The sequence below is a fragment of the Schistocerca cancellata genome, chromosome 3, assembly GCF_023864275.1.
Source record: "Schistocerca cancellata isolate TAMUIC-IGC-003103 chromosome 3, iqSchCanc2.1, whole genome shotgun sequence".
NCBI classification, from domain to species: Eukaryota; Metazoa; Arthropoda; class Insecta; order Orthoptera; family Acrididae; genus Schistocerca; species Schistocerca cancellata.
The window spans coordinates 334,331,998-334,353,710 of record NC_064628.1 but is presented as its reverse complement, the minus strand read 5'-3'; the positions used below and the strand labels follow the sequence as shown (position 1 = coordinate 334,353,710).

The 21,713-nt window shown below is 43.0% G+C and overlaps 1 protein-coding gene across 1 annotated transcript; it reads right to left on the bottom strand.

Moving 5' to 3' along the window:
• Nucleotides 1-222: 222 nt before the first annotated feature.
• On the bottom strand, nt 223-21,173 carry LOC126175031 (beta-1 adrenergic receptor-like). Its single transcript, XM_049921533.1, has 2 exons — nt 21,065-21,173; nt 223-3,149 (listed from the first exon to the last, which is right to left on the bottom strand). The coding sequence occupies exon 2, from the start codon at nt 3,123-3,125 to the stop codon at nt 2,580-2,582; it is 546 nt and encodes a 181-aa protein (XP_049777490.1). The 5' UTR covers nt 3,126-3,149; nt 21,065-21,173; the 3' UTR covers nt 223-2,579.
• Between the last annotated feature and the right edge of the window lie 540 nt (nt 21,174-21,713).

Sequence of the window (21,713 nt, the reverse complement as noted above, 5' to 3'; positions counted from 1 at the left end):
AATGTTGTGAACAAGTAGGAAAATAGTCTGAAAAGGCCAGAGGAAAACGTCATTCTGTAAATACATTTTCATTTTTATTTCCAACTATACTTTTCACAGACGAAAACAGGATATTTACTTCTATTTCCATCGAGTGCTCATCACACATTCATATTACAGTAACGATTTGGGAATTTATTGTAGCAATAAATAAAATAAATGATTCATTTGACGAAAACACTGATTGAAATTATAGAAAACATCATATAAAGAGTTTATCTCTATTTTACACTAATATATACAAGTAACATTCTTTGGTTTTTTTGTAGGAGAAATCTGAGTGTAGGCAAGATGAATCGGCATTGACGAATAATCTCTTCGTGTTTCGTGAAAGACAGGAGGTATTACACACGAGGAGCCAAAACTTGAATGCCTCAGTAGAAAGAGTTACGATAGCAAAATACGGGAAATCACGTTCATAGTATTGCTTATGATACATATAACTCGTTAATTTTACATGTACTTAAACGTCATTCTCATACACTTTTAAGATTCACCCAGAATCCCACCCACGCCCCAGTATCCTGTTGGTCAGTTTACGTAATTAATCATCCAAGCAATACGTCCCGAAGGTTTTTTTCCATTCGAAAAGGACGCTCGTCTCTTTAAAATTATGCGTACTTCTAGTAGAAGAGAGACAGAGTTAGCTTACGACAGTTAAGTCACAGGATGTGGGTCTGGAAGAGTACTCACAACACAACGCAAACACGTCAACTCATCGTTAATTTCACATCACTAAATACACGAGTCCGTAGCTTTCTTTGCAAAACAGTTACGGCTCTACCTTCTTCCGCAAATACAATATATGTGATGAATCGTACACATAATTCATCTTAAATATGCATGTAAATGGGTGAAACAGACGTGGCGAAAATTAAATTAAAGCTTTCGTGTTTAGCATCCACATTAATAATTCGTAATTATTCGTGTCTGTATTTTTCTTTAATTTTCTCCCTTCAGGAGAACAATTTACAATTCTCACTTATCCGTTTATCATGGTATGTCATCACTCTTGTTCCCAATCACATTTGCATTCCTGACACCTAACACGAATAACTTTCGACGATAACTAAAAGCAGTAATAAATTACGTGTGGCAAAAACGAAAAGAAACAGGTTTTTCATACCTTACTAAAATGCAGCACATGAAAACCGCTTTTTGGAAACCGAAAATGTATTTATCTGGCTCGTACAACCAGACTGCAATAGTTCAGAATATTTAGAAGGTTCATTCCAAATAACAGTAATGTATCAGTCTTACTTCGTCATTCCTTCACGAATACTAGAGTATAGCTTTTTGCCGGAAAGAAAATATTTTAGTGAATGTAATTGATAACGTTACGATTATATAATTTCTTGGTACTTCGCAACGTTTTGATGTAAGGGAAGCTACACACGGAATGAAAATTAGCTACAGAAGAATTTGCTGTTGCCGTGACGTAAATAAGCTGCAGCCAAAGATGTGCGCTTCAGTGAGGTCCAGAAGTGTCAAGCACTTTTACGATTTCGTTGACACTGACGTCATAAAAGGACGAGCTACCCTGTCCACAGCGGTAGGTTAAGTACGCAGTACAGTTCGGAGACTTTTACAAAAAATGTACTAAATAAATTTAGTTGATTGTCCTGCAATTTTCTTCCAGATTTATCTACGTCAGTGAGTAAACATTTAGGATTTATGGTTCAGGGATCTCTTGTAGCTATAGCCTTCTACACACTTGCAGTGTTACGTCAGCCTAGAGAAAAATCATTGATATTTGAGTACAGGCAATATTTTATTTTATTTTCACTTTACAGCTGTATCCAAAATGTTCTTTGGTAGTATCAGACACAATCTTTTCCTTCAGCTAATGCGTCGTCCATTATGAGACAAAATGTCCTTTGCATGAAATTTAGAGCTCTTCTTACAGAAACTAGATATTAGTGTACCATTTCCTTTTGGCTTATTGCTTAAGCTGTTCAAGAACTAATGACCCACTGTTTCTTCAAGCGATTACTTCCTGCCCCCCTCCTAACTAGAGACCTGCATCCCATGTTCCCTTCAACGTGCATAGCTTCTCGCGAACGGATGGGAGCCTGCATTTCACGTAGTCTTCCGTAAACAGACAATTGACGATTTAACTCGCGACTGTTCATGTACCAGAGCTCAGAAACTGACACTAACAGTAAGTGTAGGTACGAATATTTAGGAAACTCGAGATGAACGATCAACGATAATTTTTGTAGTACTGGACGTTAAAACTGCAAACACACCACAAATCAGATGAAACCCTTTATGTGACAGCACAGTTTCTTCTAAAAATTTATCACCACACTGCCCAAGACTTTACAAGCACACCTGGTGGCTTTGAACGTTTTTCTGACCGCGTGGAACGTACTAGTCTTTGTAGTCAGTGTATGGGTTGGGCAGTGGGTCTGTTCCGAAACGCGGCTTGTCCTTTAGTGCGGTCAGTCTATTGAGGCAGTTTCGGCGTCCTCTTCAGGACTGGCCGGCCGTGGCGCCGGCGCATGCGCTTCTCGGGCTCAGAAGCGGTGCTCCTCGTATCACAGGAAAGACTCATCGGCCAGCGCCGTAGTGGCGTCGCGCTCCTCGTCGTCGTCGTCATCATCGTCGTCGTCGTCGACGACGAGGCCCCCTGCCGACTGGGGCGGGCCGTCTCCGGCCGCCGACAGCCGCTCGTCGTCCTCGCGGTAGTCTAACGACGGCACCGCCCCCGACGCTGCCGACTGCGGGCGGCCCCCGATGGCGCCCCCACCGAGACCGCCGCCCCCGCCGTCGCTGCAGCCGGCACCCGTGGCAGCCGCCGCCGTGTTGATGACGTAGTACTGGTGGTGGTCCGGGTCGCCGTACTGCGAGTGGTAGAACTCCTCGCGCATCATGTGGTTGAGTGAGCTGCAGCGGAAGTACAGGATCTGCTGGAAGGGCTTGCGGAAGTCGCGGTTCAGCGTCGCGTAGATGATGGGGTTGAATAGCGAGTTGGCGTATCCCAGCCAGAGGAACAGTGACGACAGCGAGGGCGGGATGTCGGTGAACGGCCGCACCAGCGCCAGTACGAAGAAGGGCAGCCAGCAGAAGGTGAAGGCGCTCATGATGATGCCCAGCGTCGTCGACGCCTGAAACACAGGCAACAGTACTGCAGGACGCCGCTCTAAACAGAGGCCTGCATTGAGACCTTCGCTCTCACAAACATCTGCACAAACAAAGAACAAACACACTTAAAAAATGGAACGATGCACTCGGAAGAAACCATATGAAGAGACGGAAATCTGTAGATGTGACGACCGTGCGCCGGCAAACCAATAATTACAGTTTCAGAAAAATTCGATGGTTTATTTAGTAGGAAGAGCTTAACGAATTGAGCAAGTCAACAACGCGTACTACTGACGGTAGGAGGGAAGACAAGGAAGCATATTTGAGTGACAATAATTTTTTATCATCTGCGAACAGATTAGAGTTGGAAAAACTAATATAGATCTAAGTAGCTAGCGACTGTAGCTAGCTGACTAGAAATGCTGTGACGAAGAAATTATCTCGTGTCTCTGAATTATCTCTTTTAATATAGGTACACTCTCGCTACGTCAGTGTCAGTGGTTTGGACGGTATTACACGGTCAATGGGAAAATTTTAATTATTCTGAAAAGAGTATTAAACAAGAAATGGAACAGAAATATCTAAATCCAACTGCCACAATTGCCACACTGACTTTAAAAAAAATATGAACGTTGAACTGACTAGGTTGGTGGATAAAGAAATGGACTTCGAGTTTCGTGACAGACCACGAAATTATTATAGACACAGCATGCAACAAGGCCAGTCAACGGCCTTGGCGCAGTACACCGGTTCCCGTGAGATCACCGAAATTAATCGCTATCGGGCGTGGTCGGCACTTGGATGGGTGACCATCCAGGCCGCCATTTTTCGGGGTGCACTCAGCCTCGTGATGCCAGTTGAGGAGCTAATCGACCGAATAGTAGCAGCTTCGGTCAAGAATCCCATCTTAAAGACAGGGAGAGCGGTGTGCTGACCCCACGCCCCTCCTATCCGCATCCTCCACTGAGGATGACACGGCGGTCGGATGGTCCCGGTAGGCCATTCGTGGCGTGAAGACGGAGTGCTTTTTATGCAACAAGGCCGAACCAGTACGATCTGAGACTGAAAGGCGTTCAATCTCTCGCTGAACAACCGATCCACGGATAAGGCGATTGCATCAGATAACGAAGAACGACCAGACTCTAAGTTGAGAGGCGTGTCTTAAGCAGAGGAAAGAAAATACAGAGACAGTTTGTAAAGAAAAGCCACAAGCAAGGAAGAAATATTGGAGCTACTTGTCTGGTAACAATCTAGGGAATGCAATGTGTCACTAAGCATCAGAGAAATTAAGGAAGGCTTACTTCCTGAGGTCTCTACAAAACCTAGATGGTACGATGACATTAGACATAGAGCATACACTAATTTACATGTTATTGTATATTAGTGAGCCGTGAAAAAAATTTGCTTTTTTGAAGAGCGCCCCGCAGCACGTTGTGTGAAGCAGTCGCCCGCCGTATCTGGCGGTGGCGCCACTGAGGCAATCGCAGCTTTTGTGTCTCCCTCTGGTGGGAAAGGGGAAAGGTAGGCTGTTCACGTGCATGTAAGGGGCGCTATGAGTGCGCTAGAGGGTCAGTCGGTCAGTCTGGGTGAATCTGGAGTCAGTCTGGGGTCAGTCTCCCGTCCCCAGCTTGCTAGTCTGTCTCTCGTCCGAATTTGTGGCGCAGTGAGAGAACTCAACGAGTGGTCGCCCGGTCGGGGCCTTTGTTCCTGCATCTGAGTCTGCGCGTTAGGCCGCCAGTCTGCTCGAGTTACTCAGGCAACGGTCATTGGCGGTTGGATCGATCGGTTGGTCGGTCGCGCACAGAGACACAAGATGACTTGTCCGCCTTGAGCGTCGGCGCATGTGAGGTCGCCACGTGAGTCCAGTGGGCCGCGCCGTATAGCGAGGGGTAGTGGCTTCGCGACAGACACGAGAGCAACAGGAGTCAACCCACGACATCGGTCTGGCCGGTGCGAACTGCGACGCCGTGAGACGGGAGATCGGAGCGCCTTCCTGCGTTCGTTGAAGCGGCAGGCAGCGGACGGTTCGGGAGAGCGTTTTGGGGGTGCTGCGCCAGGTCTTCGCCAGAAATCGCAGTTTATTAGAAGTTAAGTGATTGGTGATATGTTGTTTCCTTTAATTGTTAAATTCGACTTGTTTTCTTGTTGAGGTCACCAGCCGCTTTGTTTGGGGGTCGTCCCACCATTCTTCCCCGTTGCTCACCCGAGGGAAGGTGGGTATTTATGAATTGGGTGGTCCGTTTTTCCCTTGTAGAGTAGGGGCGGGTTAGAGCGACCTGCGGTTCGGGTAGTTCGGTAATATCACTATAAATCTGCCGTGCGCTAATAGCTGCCTCTGCCATGTTTGTCGGATTCGGTGTGTTAACGAATTTATTGCTTGAAGTGTAACGGCCTAATTCCTGAAATAGGCTTATATCTTGCCTATCATCTTGAGAGGCGGTATATGTGTACTGTAGAGCATGTTTGGCCAACCTTGTATAAGTTCTAGGGGACTTATGACCACAGCAGTTGAGTCCCATAGTGCTCAGAGCCATTTGAACCTAATACAGTATTTCATTCCACTGGGAAGTCTGAGATTATATTTAACGTTCTTTGCCACGTCATTATTATACAATTTTAACGACATGAGAGCCAACAACCTGGCGCTCGTCTCAAATTACTTCTAGATCTGGCGATGACTTTCCTTACACGATTACATTCTGCGTCGTCCCTATCAAGGAATTTCCCCTAAAAGTGAAAAATTTCTTTTGACAACCTATTTTAATAGCAAGGGTGCCAACAAGCTTCCTAAGGAGCACCTGAAATTACTTCTAAATAACCTAAGGACATCACACACATCCATGCCCGAGGCAGGATTCGAACCTGCGACCGTAGCGGTCGTGCGGTTCCAGACTGTAGCGCCTTTAACCGCTCGGCCACTCCGGCCGGCGGAAATACGGTATTAGGAAAAGACTACACGTGTACTCATACGGATTTTAAGGTAGCTAAGGCGCTTAAAACTATAAAAAATTTAAAAGTATGGCCTTCACAAAACGAAAAACTGCAATTGGGAACAGTCAGTCTGTAAAAATACGTTGATGTAGCAATGTATAGAGTCATGAACGGTCACGTAGCCCCAGTTGTGGGTGAAACATGTGGTAGATTTGAGGTGTTTCGTTGAATGCAAGGAAAATACAATCAATTCGCAAAGCTGATTGCGAACAAAACTGTCAAGTCACCCATCATACAATATTGCTAACTCTTGGGGAACCAAAGCAAATAGGGTAACACGAAGAAGAGTAACGCGTACAGTCATATGTTTCTTTGTCTCTCTACCATGGACTATATAGTTGTTTGCAATATACAGATGTAGCTGTAAACGTCTGACTCTGAAGTGACTTATTTACAACAATTACCGAACAAATAAAAGAATTAAGTCTCATCAGCTGGGTATTTATTACCTGCGGAGTAACAAAGGACATTAATGTGTCACATATCCAATTCTTATGTTTCATGAGAACTAGTGTATGTCAGATTTTTCAGTGGTACTTATTGAATGTATATGAAGTGAAGCCCAGGACCAAACATGTTCATGGCAATTGTTGTCTCACCACACACATCTTTATTTGCTTGAATACGTTGACGAATTAATATTCTACTTCTCGAAAACATCTACATTTCAGTTGATACAAACATGAAATACTGACGAATAGCAATTCTTTTGTGAGCCATAATGTAAACTGTGAGAAATCCTTGCTATCAAAAATGGTTCAAATGGCTCTGAGCACTATGGGACTTAACATCTGAGGTCATCAGTCCCCTAGAACTTAGAACTATTTAAACCTAACTAGCCTAAGGACATCACACACACCCATGCCTGAGGCAGGATTCGAACCTGCGACCGTAGCAGTCGCGCGGTTCCGGACTGCAGCGCCTAGAACCGCGTGGCCACCGCGGTCGGCCCTTGCTATCAAATAAGGACATCTGTACATCGTGACTGAATGACAACTACAATGCTAGGCATAATAAAGTAGGACCACAAAACATTTTCTTCCACGTTACCACTTACATTATTTTTAGTACTCACAAGGAATACCGTCCAAAACCAAGTCTAATCTCAGGATAGACAAATATGAAATTTGATCCAAAGAATCTCCTTCTCAAAATAAATACTACGAAATTAATGACAAACATCGTCTGAGCCACAGCATTCATCTTATTTTTTGTGCTAAAACTGCTATCGACGATCGTAATTTCAGAGGATATTTAAAGGATTTTCTCCTTACGTTTTCAAATCAAAATCTCTTTACGTAAATTTTATCTAATAAAGTACGCAACACAACTGTCTGTTTTGAGGATTACAACAAATGGCCCTCACCAGATCTAGCCAACTGAATTAAATTCTGAGATGAAAACGTATTCACAATACATTAGATCCCTGCACTTCAGAGCACACTTCAAGTTAAGGCGATTAAGGCGACGGTATTACCACAGATCGTAACACGGAGTGAAGTCTAGTGCTTGTAAGACCTTCATAAGCAGCTTTAAGCTTTCTGGCGTAGTAAACGACTGTAGGGCAGTAGACACTACTTCATTAACGTGTTCCATAAAAGCAACGCAGAGATTTCACTCAGCGCCCCGGTTAACTGTATTTGCAGCTTGCAGTAAACCTGGAAGAAGTACATTAAACGTTAAGGCGTTGGGTCGACCTCCTCCTCCGCGGTGCCCCTTTCTTGCTAGGCATTACTGTGGCTGGATAACGGGAGGAAAGCGGAACTTTGCACGGGAAACATGCGTCATAAATATGTTCCTATCACAGTACTGCACCAGTAAACACCCGTTTCCTGAACGAATTGAACTCTCATGTTCAACAGCCAAGCGTCTGAATACTTTACTTAGGTTCAGCATGAAAGCGAGACAAAGTTTAGAAGGCGTTGGAAACTATTTTTAAAGTTTGTTTGGAGTTGTTAAGTGCTCTTATTCTCTAACACTGAATATATTCAGCGTGACCTGCGCACCACGGGATACGCTGCCTCAAGAGATACAGAGTTTCTAACTGTAATACACACCTTACTTTACGTAAGACTATACCTTTTAATGAGTAGATTATGATAACAAGTCATATTTTTAACTACGTTACATAAATATATGAAAATATTGAAAATAAATTTTTGTTGCACCTGAAAGCTGTTAGGTAGGCAAACTGGAACTGGGAATTTGCACCGTGACAATGAAATAGGATAGTTGTTTAATAATATAAATGGAGCTGTCATAGTTGAATAGGAAAGTCTGGGATTTCTGCCGGTACATAATTATGAAGTAAGTGCTACCTCAAACATCCTATGCACGTCAAAAGGGGTATGGTTCAAATGGTTCAAATGGCTCTGACCACTACAGGACTTAACTGCTGAGGTCATCAGTCCCCTAGAACTTAGAACTGCTTAAACCTAACTAACCTAAGGACATCACACACATCCATTCCCGAGGCAGGATTCGAACCTGCAACTGTAGCGGTCGCGCGGTTACAGACTGTAGCGCCTAGAACCGCTCTGACATTCCGGCCGGCGAAAGGGGTATGAGTGCAGATATTTTTGTTGGTGACTAGGGATGGTGTACTGAACAACATTACACCAGTAACTACGTCATTTGGCGATTAATAATTACAAGCCATATGTTCTTTGGTTAGGTAGTATCTCTAAGTACACGTGGCACAGGGAAGCCCATAACATTCATTTTCCCCGTGGCAGCAGGTGAGAGACTGAGGTGTGGAAGCATGAATGCAAAACGGGTAGCCTATACGGACAGACGTCGCTCACTTCGCGGCCCAGTACGGCCGTGCAGAAAACATCAAGGCGTCATGTTTTTGACATCTTTTTGCGAAGAGGGCTCGACGTAGAGAAAAAAAAAACAGCCAACGCTCTGAGGTGTGTACATATTAAGGTACCACATAGAAAAATAACTTCTCTCACATCTGTTACAACCTGTATAATCTTCAGCGCATGTTGAAGGCTTTTCTGTACTTCTCCTCATTCAGTGACAGGTTAACTTACGATTCTTCGATGCTGCAGCATACATCCCTCCAACCTGTCTCTTCCTGTGGTAAAGGTCTTCCATAAACTTGTTCCTTCAGGTATTCTTGTTTCTACTTTATTTTGTTCCTTATCTGTCCGCTTCAGTATCTTTAGTTTTCCGATAACTACAATATTTCATGCACATTAAGTTTCTTCTTCGCGTTTTGGTTCCGCAAAACGCTGTGCTATTGACCCATACTTTCAGGGATCATTGTCCTCAAATTCATAGCAAAATCTAATAAAAGCTGAGCTGTCTGTTATGGGGCAACAGAACAACCGTATCATGGTATCACTAGAGGCATTGTACACAGCAGTTGTTGAAATGTTCAAACTTGCATTACTTGCTTATTTTTGACTCTGCTTAATGTTCATAATAATACCAAGAACTTCATAATGCGATCATGTCTTCAAAGACACATTGCGGCTACAGCACAAAATGAGTGTGTTTATTCATCTACTTCCTTTTCCTCGAATTATACCTTGTTTACTGTGGGTGACAATACTTGTATTTGTTATACTCTATGCGAATAAGCTCTAACCAGTTCCGATAATTCAGTGCAAGCTTTGTAGCAAACTGTTTGCTTGGTTGTTATGAAAATTGTCCTCGGCGATTCTTTTTGGTCTGCAGCTCGTGGTCGTGCGGTAGCGTTCTCGCTTCCCGCGCCCGGGTTCCCGGGTTCGATTCCCGGCGGGGTCAGGGATTTTCTCTGCCTCGTGATGATTGGGTGTTGTGTGATGTCCTTAGGTTAGTTAGGTTTAAGTAGTTCTAAGATGGATTGATGACCATATATGTTAAGTCCCATAGTGCTCAGAGCCATTAGAACCATTTGATTCTTTTTGCATTCGACCAACAGAATTTTTTCGCGAACTGTTAGCCATGTGAGCTTCCCTGTTTGAAGCAGAAAGTTCCACGGGACTGGAAGTAGGCCCAGGTCATAGCAATCTACAAAACGGGTAGAAAATCGGATGCACGTAATTACCGGCCAAAATCACTGACATAGATTTGTTGTAGAATCATGGAACATATTTTGTGTTCAGACATAACGACCTTTCTAGACTGTGAGAAGCTCATCTGCAGAGACCAGCACGGTTTTAGGAAAAAGCGGTCACGCGAGACACAGCTGGCCCCCTTTGTGCGTGATATACAACAGGCTCTAGATACCAGCTCCCAGGCTGCTGCCATATTACTCGACTTTCGAAAGGCGTTCGACTCAGTTCCGCACTGTCGCTTGCTCCCAAAAAGTGCACGCTTACCGTCTATCCCATGACATACGCGGTTGGGTAGTAAGTTTTCTAACAGGCAGGAAGCAGTATGTCGTCCTGAACGGGGTGACTTCAACAGGAACAGGCGTGTCCCATGGCAGCGTAATAGGTCCGCTGCTTTTTACGATTTACATAAACGAACTGGTTGATGGTACTGACAGCGGGATTAGACTGTTTGCAGATGATGCTGTACTCTACAGGTAAGTAGTATCACACGAAAGTTGTGAACAAATCAATGAGGATTTGCAGAAAATAAATGCTTGGTGTAATGACTGGCAGCTATCTCTCAGTATTAGTAAGTGTAACCTACTGCGTATAAAAAGGCGAAAATCCCCATTAATGTAAGAGTACAAAATAAATGCCCAGTCTTTGGAAGCGGTAACATCCGTCAAGTACTGACTATGATCTCAAACGCTCAGTCCGGAACCGTGCGAATGCTACGGTCGCAGGTTCGAATCCTGCCTCGGGCATGGATGTGTGTGATGTCCTTAGGTTAGTTAGGTTTATGTAGTTCTAAGTTCTAGGGGACTGATGACCACAGATGTTAAGTCCCATAGTGCTCAGAGCCATTTATGATCTCAAATTGAATGATCAGATTACACAAGTAACGGGCAAGGCAAACTCTAGATTGCGGTTTATTGGTAGAATCCTGAAGGGATGCAGTCCTTCAACATAGGAAATAGCTTACAATACGTTAATTCGTCGAGTCTTAGAGTATTGTTCGTCTGTATGGGAACCTTACCAGTCCTGTCTGATTCAAGAGATCGAGAAGCTCCAAAGAAGAGCGGCAAGATTCGTGACTGGTACATTTAGCCATCGGGAGAGCGTTACAAATCTCATAGAAAATTTGAAGTGAGACACACTTGCAGATAGATGGCGCGCTAAACGGATGGGGCTGCTCACCAAATTCCGAAATCCTATCTTCACCGAGGATGCAGAGCATGTATTATCACCGCCAACTTTCAAATCGCGCAATGATCACCATTCAAAGATACAGGAAATTTGAACTCGTACTGAGGCGTTCAGACCGTGGTTTTCCCCCGCGCGATCCGCGAATTGTACCCTCCGCCTCACACTGCTTGGTGGCTAGCGGAGTATGTATGTAGATTTAGATGTAGAAGAGACTTAGCCATTCTGTTACTGTACTTGAACTTCATGAACTACGTTCAAGTCTACGTTGCGTCCTCATGTTCGTCAGAAGGATGCCTTTGTTTGGAGGATGTACATACTGTTCAGGAGATACTACAGTGCATAAGGAATCGGCTGAGATAATTAGGATTTATTTTCTGTGATGACGTTCACCTACGGTGGTGAGGTTATTTTGGCACTGTTAGTGAAGATATTTCCGTGAACAGGTGTCGGGTCGTATGCTCATATGCGTTGAAATAGGGCTCGTAAGTTGCACTAATGCACAGTCGTTTGAAGCTGATTGTGGCATCTCTCATACATTATTTTGCTTAATTTAGTGACAGTTTTTCTCTCAGCTGTAAACTTATGTTACGATGTTCTTCTACTTAAATTTTCAGATCTTGCGTTGTAGGTTTAAATATCCCTACGGGGCTCGGAAGCAGCCTGGAGATACTGACAGGTTTCAGATAGATTATATAATGGTAAGACAAAGATTTAGGAACCAGGTTTCAAATTGTAAGACATTTCCAGTGGCAGATGAGGATTCTGACCACAATCTATTGGTTATGAACTGCAGATTAAAACTGAAGAATCTTCAAAACGATGGGAATTTAAGGAGATGGGACCTGGATAAACTGACTAAACCAGAGGTTGTACAGAGATTCAGGAAGAGCATAAGGGAACAATTGACACGAATGGGGGAAAGAAATACAGTAGAAGAAGAATGGATAGCTTTGAGGGATGGAGTAGTGAAGGCAGCAGAGGATCAACTAGGTAAAAAGACAAGGGCTAGTAGAACTCCTTGGATAACAGAAGAAATACTGAATTTAACTGATGAAAGGAGAAAATATAAAAATGCAGTAAATGAAGCAGGCAAAAAGGAATACAAACGTCTCAAAAATGAGACCGACAGGAAGTGCAAAATGGCTAAGCAGGGATGGCTAGAGGACAAATGTAGGATGTAGAGGCATATCTCACTAGGGGTAAGATAGATACTAAGTACAGGAAAATTAAAGAGACCTTTGGAGATAAGAGAACCACTTGTATGAATATCAAGAGCTCAGATGGGAACCCAGTTCTAAGCAGAGAAGGGAAAGCAGAAATGTGGAAGGAGTATATAGAAGGTCTATACAAGGGCGATGCGCTTGAGGACAATATTTTGTAAATTGAAGTGGATGTAGATGAAGATGTAATGGGAGATATGATACTGCGTGAAGAGTTTGACAGAGCACTGAATGACCTGAGTCAAAACAAGGCCCCGGAGGTAGACAACATTCCATTAGAACTACTGACAGCCTTGGGAGAGCCAGTCCTGACAAAACTCTACCATCTGGTGAGCCAGATGTAAGAGATAGGCGAAATCTCCTCAGACTTCAAGAAGAATATAATAATTCCAATCCGAAAGAAAGCAGGTGTTGACAGATGTGAAAATTACCGAACTATCAGTGTAATAAGCCACAGTTGCCAAATACTAACGCGAATTCTTTACAGACGAATGGAAAAACTAGTAGAAGCCGACCTCGGGGAAGATCAGTTTGGATTCCGTAGAAATACTGGAACTCGTGAGGTAATACTGACATTATGATTTATCTTAGAAGAAAGATTAAGGAAAGGCAAACCTACGTTTCTAGAATTTGTAGACTTAGAGAAAGCATTTGACAATGTTGACTGGAATAATCTCTTTCAAATTCTGAAGGTGGCAGGGGTAAAATACAGTGAGCGAAAGGCTATTTACAATTTGTACAGAAATCAGATGGCAGTTATTAGAGTCTAGGGACATGAAAGGGAAGCAGTAGTTGGGAAGGGAGTGAGACAGGGTTGCATCCTTTCCCCGACGTTATTCAATCTGTAAATTGAGAAAGCAATGAAGGAAACAAAAGAAAAATTCGGAGTAGGTATTAAAATCCATGGAGAATAAATAAAAACTTTGAGGATTGCCGATGACATTGTAATTCTGTCTGAGACAGCAAAGGACTTGGAAGAGCAGTTGAACGGAATTGATAGTGTCTTGAAAGGAGGATATAAGATGAACATCAACATAAACAAAACGTGGATAATGGAATGTCGTCCGCAGCTCGTGGTCGTGCGGTAGCGTTCTCGCTTCCCGCGCCCGGGTTCGATTCCCGGCGGGGTCAGGGATTTTCTCTGCCTCGTGATGACTGGGTGTTGTGTGCTGTCCTTAGGTTAGTTAGGTTTAAGTAGTTCTAAGTTCTAGGGGACTGATGACCATAGATGTTAAGTCCCATAGTGCTCAGAGCCATTTGAACCATTTAAACCAATGGAATGTCGTCGAATTAAATCGGGTGATGCTGAGGAATTAGATTAGGACAGGAGACACTTCAAGTAGTAAAGGAGTTTTGCTATTTGGGGAGCAATATAACTGATGATGGTCGAAGTAGAGAGGATATAAAATGTAGACTGGCAATGGCAAGGAAAGCGTTTCTGAAGAAGAGAAATTTGTTAACATCGAGTTTAGGTTTGAGTGTCAGGAAGTCATTTCTAAAAGTATTTGTATGGAGTGTAGCCATGTATGGAAGAGAAACATGGACGATAAATAGTTTGGACAAGAAGAGAATAGAAGCTTTCGAAATGTGGTGCTACAGAAGAATGCTGAAGATTAGATGGGTAGATGACATAACTAATGAGGAGATATTGAATAGAATTCGGGAGAAGAGAAGTTTGTGGCACAACTTGACTAGAAGAAGGAATCGGTTGGTAGGACATGTTCTGAGGCATCAAGGGATCACCAATTTAGTATTGGAGGGCAGCGTGGAGGGTAAAAATCGTAGAGGGAGACCAAGAGATGAATATACTAAGCAGATTCAAAGGATGTAGGTTGCAGTAGGTACTGGGAGATGAAGAAGCTTGCACAGGATAGAGTAACATGGAGATCTGTATCAAACCAGTCTCGGGACTGAAGACCACAACAACAACAACGGGTCTCTAACGTTATCCGCTTATATTTACTGACAATATATTGCTTTTTAGTTCACGAACCTTGTCATTTATTTTGTCTTTCGACTACTTGAGTGTGCCACGTGCTTCGCCCCCAATTTACTATATTACAAGAGCTAACTTCACGGCTTACAAGTGCTGTGATCAACAAGCACTCACCTGCAGACGTGCCACTAAACAACGGTAGTAATAAAAAAATCATTGTCTTTATGCTTTCAGGTTCTGAGAACGGTAGGTCGAAATGTGCTCCATTCATACTACTGTTGGTGAAGTATTGTGTTGCGTAAACTAATTTACAATTACAGTGTTTCAATAACGCTCAGTCAGACCTTAAAATTTGATTTACTTATTGACGACATTGTATATTAAGTTCATGCTTACACAAACGGGAAGCAATCCCATCGCACAGCTGTATTCTATAAGTAAAAGGCTAATTCATGTGAAATTCAGTCCATTACCTTTGCGAAGTAATATATTCAATGTGTAATAAGCAAATATCCGTTGCACCAAATTTATGAAAGTATATCTGTTGTGTGACTATTTCCTATTCAATTCATGAGTCAGATCGCGATTAAAATTTCTTTCTGGGTAATTATAATTACGCATCCTGCAATCATGAAAGTAGCAAGGCTGATTATCACTACTTTGGGAGTAGTCTATGCTTTTTTAACACACGCTTCTTTCAAAAATAATTAGAACCAACATTTACAAGTATGTTGATTAGGGCTGATATCGATAGTATGTAAACATGATATTCCTAAATCGAAAAGAATTAGTAACAACTGGCCTTTAAGAATGGCTTTCTGAAACTCTCTGAAAGCGCACAGGTGGCGACCATACAGACCCACCTGCTAGCAAGGACCACAGCGGCTCTTACAGTCTCGATACAAAAGACTAGAATCATGATGAATGAGAAACATGGATCCAAATTTCTTGAAATTGAAAAAACGGCAATTTACGAGGATAAAGAATTTCAAGCACCAAAGAAGAATTTCAAGACAATATGTGAAAATGGTCCAGAGAATGTGATAGGCGATCAGATCTTAAAAACGGAGCGATAATATCGGATAACTAAAATCTCTTACTACTAAACTGTATATTGCAGTTTGCGAAACCAAGACATTATAATACTGTGGTGGAAGCAGAGTGTTAGTACAGCAGTGAATGACTCTCGATGAACTACAAGATAGAGAAATTGTAGATCATATAAAGCAGAATCATACGAAATGTCCTGGGTGTAATCCTATGTGGCACTAGCTGGAACTTGACTAGCAACAAAGGAGTCTTTCAGCATGTGGGGATCATCTCGTAGACTATAAGGAAAAGGAGGCTGATATTTCTTGGACAGCTGTACGGAATGGACAAAGATGGACAATCCCAACAAATAAAAGTGAGTCATAAAAACATTAAAATACCTTGGAGAAGAAAGGTAAGCAAGGCTTTTGTTCCGCAATATTTAAACATGATCAATGAGTTATCTAAAGGTATGAAATTATTACCTGTAATTTCTATGTACACTACTGAGTTTTTGATTTTAAATAAGCTGCTTTTGTCTGTCCAGGCATGTAAGATATCCTGATGTAGTACGATCAAAGTCTCTCTTACTCATACACCTCAAATATCTCTTATAAGTTCTCAGTCTGCAACAGAAGAAAGGAAAAATATAAGTGTATTCAAAGGAACAAAGGCCGTGGCTGATTTATGCCATGCAGTATTTCGTTTGAAAATCCACCCATGTTCATCAGTTGCAAAGCAAAAAGTCCGGTTGACGAAGTTCCCATTTCTTCCTCAACAGCAAAGGTAGTTTCAGCTTTGCAACAACTTATCCCAAGAAAGGTATTATGTAAGAAATGGAGGTCGACACTGTGTCTTTTTCCTTGAATTAAATTCGTTAGCCTCTTGCGAATTCCATAGTCATAAAAATGATTTTTAATGATTAATAATTCAAACATCACTGCTGTATTTCTGTATTGTAATGTCACAAATAAACAGTAGTGCATCCGTATTAATGGCACATTCAATAAAACTTTGTTCTTCGCACTTGGAACCTGTTTGTTCCCTGGTGTGGAGCCCAAAACGCTATTAACAAATTGTTTCCTAATTTGTCTCCTTATTTCTCGGAAAGGTGGGGTGAGGAACGTACCTGTGAGGTATCTACATCTATACTCTGCAAACCACCGTGAGGTGCATGGCAAAGGGTACTTCGCATTGTAGCAGTTAATAAGGTTTCTTCCTTTTACATTCACGTATGGAGCGTGGGCAGAAAGACTGTTTGAATGCCTTTCTGCGTGCAGTAATTATTCTAATCTTGTCCTTACTATCCCTGTGTGAGCGATATTTACGGGGTTGTAGTATATCCCTAGAGTAACATTTAAAGCCGGTTCTTGAAACTCTGATAGACTGTCTCGGGATACTGTACATCTATCTAAAAGTGCCTGCCATTTCAGTTCCTTCAGTATGTCTGTGACACTCTCCTATGGATTAGACAAACCTGTGACCATTTGTGCTGCCCTTCTCCGCATACGTTCAGTATCCCCTTTTAGTCCCATCTGGTATTGATCTCACACTCTTGAGCAATATTCTAGGTCAGGTCGCACGATTGATTTTTAAGCAGTCTCTTTTGAAGGCTGCACTTCCCCAGTATTCCACCAATAAACTGAAGTCTACCACCTGCTTTACCCACGGTTGAACCTATGTGGTCATTCCATTTCATATTACTACAACGTGTTACACACAACTATTTATATTAGTAGGCCGATTCCACCAGTCACTCATTGATGTTATATTCATAGGATACAACGTGTTTTCGTTTTACATTTCTGAAAATTTACAGCAAATTGACAATCTGTGCACCACGTAGAAATTTTATCAAGATTTGATTGAATATTTATGCAGCTTCTCTCAGATAGTATTTCACCATAGATAACTGCATTATTTGAAAAGAGCCTGATTTTGCTGTTAACATTGTCTGCAAGGTCATTAATACACAACAAGAACAGCAAGGGTCCTAACCCACTTCAGTTCCCTTGGGCACACCCGAGGTTGCTTTTACATCTGGCGATGACTCTCCGTCCAAGATAATATGCCGTGTCCTTCCTACCAAAAAGTCCTCAATGCAGTCCAAATTTCTCTTGATACCCCATATAACCGCATTTTTGAAAATAAGTGTAGGTGCGGTACTCAGTCAAATGCTTTTCGGAAATCAAGAAACATTGCATCTGCCTGGTCTCCTTGATCCAAAGCTTTCATTATATCATGTGAGAAAAGTGCGAGCTAGGTTTCACATGATCAATGTTTTCGAAAACCAAGCTGGCTGGCATTGAGAAGGTCATTCTGTTCAAGATACCTCATTATGTTTGATCTCAGAATGTGTTCTAATGTAGTACAACAAATCGATTTCAAGGATACTGGACGGTAGTTTTGTGGATCACTTCTAATACCCAATTTGTAGACGGATGTGACCTGTGCCTTTTCCCAAGAACTGCACTCGGTCTTTTGTTCGAGAGATCTAAAATAGGTTACAGTGAGAAGAGAGCCTGACTCAGCCGAAAATTCAGGAAAGAATCTCTTCAGGGGTTCCATCGAGGTCTAGAGCTTTGTTCAATGTTAACGATTTCAGCTATTTCTCAACATCACTGAAACAAATACTTATCTCATTCGTCTTTTCAGTGGCACGAAGTTTAAACTGGGGTAGTTCTGGGTTTTCCTTTGTAAAGGAATATTTGTAAACGAGGTTAAGCATTTCAGCTTTTGCTTTGCTATCCTGAATTTCAGGATACATACGACCAGAATTCTTTTGATTCTGTGAAATGTCATTTGACAATATTCTGCTACGACAGTCATTGAAGGCACCACACACTGTTCTCTAGACAGCCAAATGTTTCATTCAGTGCCTCTCTATTTATAGCCCTACGCTTTGTTTTTTACCTGTTATGGAGTAATCGCTGTTTCTTTAGAAGTTTCTTTAGAGTGACTGTATACCACGGCGGTTCCCTCCTATTATGAACTGTTCTATTGGGTACATACCTACCAAGTGTGTAGTCAACTATTCTTTTAAACTTGAGCCAGAGTTTCTCAGCTTTCTCCTAACGTGTGCTGTAAGTTTCAAGTCCCTCTCTGAGAGGTGACATTACTGATTTAATCTAGTTTACTGAATATACATATCTCTCTGCTTGTTTTAGTCGTCCTTTGCACTTTGGTAACCATTGTTGTCACAACCGCGTCATGGTCATTGATACCAGTTTCGATGTGGGCATCCTCAAAGAAGTCAAATCTATTTTTTGCCATTAGATCCAACATATTTCCGTCGTGAGGAGGTTTCTTAACTATCGGTTGTAGCCCGTTTTCTGACAAGGCATTTAGTAAAGTTTCATAGGCTGTCTTATCAGACCCATTACTAACAAAACTAATTTTCCCAATTAATTTTTGGATTAATAAAGTCTCCACCAATGATTACAGTATGACTGGGGAACTTACGTACAAGTGAAACGAGGTTTTCGCTGTAGTTTTCAGTTACATCAGGATATGAGTCTGGTAGGCGATAGAAGGACCCACTTAGCGTTTTATGCCCGCCCCTGATACTGAGTCTTACCCAAACAATCACACATGCAGCTTCAGTTACTATTTCGGCGGATTTGAGTTCTATTTCTATTGCAATAAATACACCACCTCCATTTCCCATTTGCCTATCCTTTCGACATACACTTAAATTCTCCCCAAAAATCTCACTGTTATCAATTTCAGCTTTCAACCAGCTTTCTGTACCTAATATTATGTAAGCTTCACTACTTTTCGTAAGCGCTTCCAACTCTGGCACTCTGTTGCGAATGCATGGACAGTTAACCAGTAGGATTGTAATACTCTGGCCTATGGGACGCATTTCTTTCATCTTATACTGATACTTCTGGGTTTCCTAGAGCTGTCGTTATCGGGATTGGATGAAGAGTCTCCTATCTAAAAAAAACCTTGTGTGCACCTCACAGACAATCAGCAGGCTCTGATATGTACTGCACACCTGACTTATTTAGGGGAACCCTACAGTTCTTATCCCTATGGCGCAAGTCCACGGAGTCGCAGCTTAGCTTGTCACAAAACTTTCGAAGTCTCTGGTCCAGTCCTTACACTCGACTCAGAACCAAAGGGCCACGATCAGTTCTGGAAAAAAAATGCTGCAAATTGTGTGCTTCGTTGAAACTCCACGCACAAGACTGATCTTATCGACCTCCTCTGACAGTCGCTGGAATGACCCAAGGACGACTTCAGAGCCCAGAAGAAAGGGAACATATGTTCCAACGTGCGTCACAATCTGCAGTGGGTTGCGTCCTGTTGCCTCAATGGCTGCCGAAATAGCTTCTTCAGTATGTTGAATGAGGTCCCCGGGCATTTACACTGAGTGCGCCTGGTGCCCTTTCCTGTCACTTGCTGCAATTTCCCTAAGGGGTACCATCATTCGCCGTACGTTTGAACTACCTACCATTTTACACTTGCCTCCTTCTGTCACCGGACAAAACAGGTTTCCACACAAAAGGTGAAGGAAGTCCCACTGGGTGAGTTTAAATTTCAAAGAAAGACAGGGCCTCAAACATGTTGATTAGTGGGATTGATAAAACACCCTGAGTCATCTCTGGCCCCCGACCTACCTGTACAGGACGTCTAGATCTACCATTGGTGCGCCACTCGAGGTGAAATGGACGGGTAATGAGAGGTCCTGTACTTTCTGCAGAGGATACAGGATGCACTGGAGAGGATGGCACTTGAGGCATTTATCGTACAGGTATGACAGGTACACGACTCTTGGGAGGTCTTCCAACACACCGATTCGCAGCAGCTGTCAGTCGTTTGCAGTAGTCACGGCGATTTCCAGCTGCTTACAAAGACAACCAAATCATCCCGTATTTGAGAACAGGATTCATGGAGGAGATGCCCTTTGATTGCTGCGATGTATTACAAGGTATCAGAAAATCATCCCAGTTTTTTTTTTTTAGATATAAGTAAGTTAAGTTCAAAAAGAGATATATTGTTTTTTTCATTACAAAAATGAGTTTTGGCACTTAGAATGTTTGACAATCCACTCTCAAAAGGAACTCGGAAAGCCCTTCAGTGGTGTAATACCCCGGACGCACACGTCGGAGAATGGGATGTGTTTCAAAACAAAATACAAAGTTCATAAGGGCTACAAGTCGAAAGAAGGACTAAAAAGGCCAGAAGATCAAAGCCGGAATAACATAGGCGACAGCCTAGCGATGTTATGAAGAAGATTTGGAAACAGATTAATCTCCGCACAAAGGGAACAAACTGAAGTTGTAGCGTGATCCTAAAGTGGTCAATTAGCCAATTAAAATTGCAGCTTAGTGGAAAAAAGGTTAAACTAAAAGAAATGGAGAAAGAATTGGTAAGATATTTCTTCTTCCTCCGTGAAATATTTACTCCGTTCTTTCGACTGCATGACGCCACTTGGCTCTCTCCTTGAATATGTGTCTGTGCTTTGTGTGACCTAATCCGTAGCCGAGACAATCTATACCAATCGCATACACGAAACCTACCTTTCTCTCTTTGGCGAGGGCGAAGCGCAGCCTGCGCTGCTGCGTCTGTCGCGGGGGCGGAGACGACTGTGACGAGAAGCCGGCGGACGGCGGCGGCAGCGAGCCGGTGGCGGTGGCGGCGCCGCCCCCCGTGGGCGTGACCGGCAGCGGGAGCGCCGGGGGCGGCTTGCGTCGCCGCGACCGGAAGGCGCCCAGCCCCACGACGCCGCCTCCGCCGCCCCCGGCACGGGCCCCCGGCGACGACGACGCCGCCTTCTTCTTGGACCGCGAGCGCGGCGTCAGCATGGGGCACTGCGACTCGTTGGAGCGCCGCGGCAGGCTGGACGTGGCGAAGCAGCGGGTGCTCGAGCCGGTCTGGCCGCTGCACTGCGACCACAAACAGAGCGACCTCAACCTCCAGAGCTGGACACCGCACCGCACCACAACACACGTGTCAGTGTACACACATTAAGGGGACATGCTTGTGAAAATGACCAAAAATTTCAAAAAAAAAAATTCTTGGTGTATAGAGAAGAGCATTTGATGCTGATTTCAAAAATGTATAGTTTATGGGCATTATCATTTTCCGTTCGTTCTAAAACTGAGGTTGAACGTAATGTCTCACAGGGTCACGCCCATCTGTCAGTTTGAAGTGCGTCAGAATACGTTT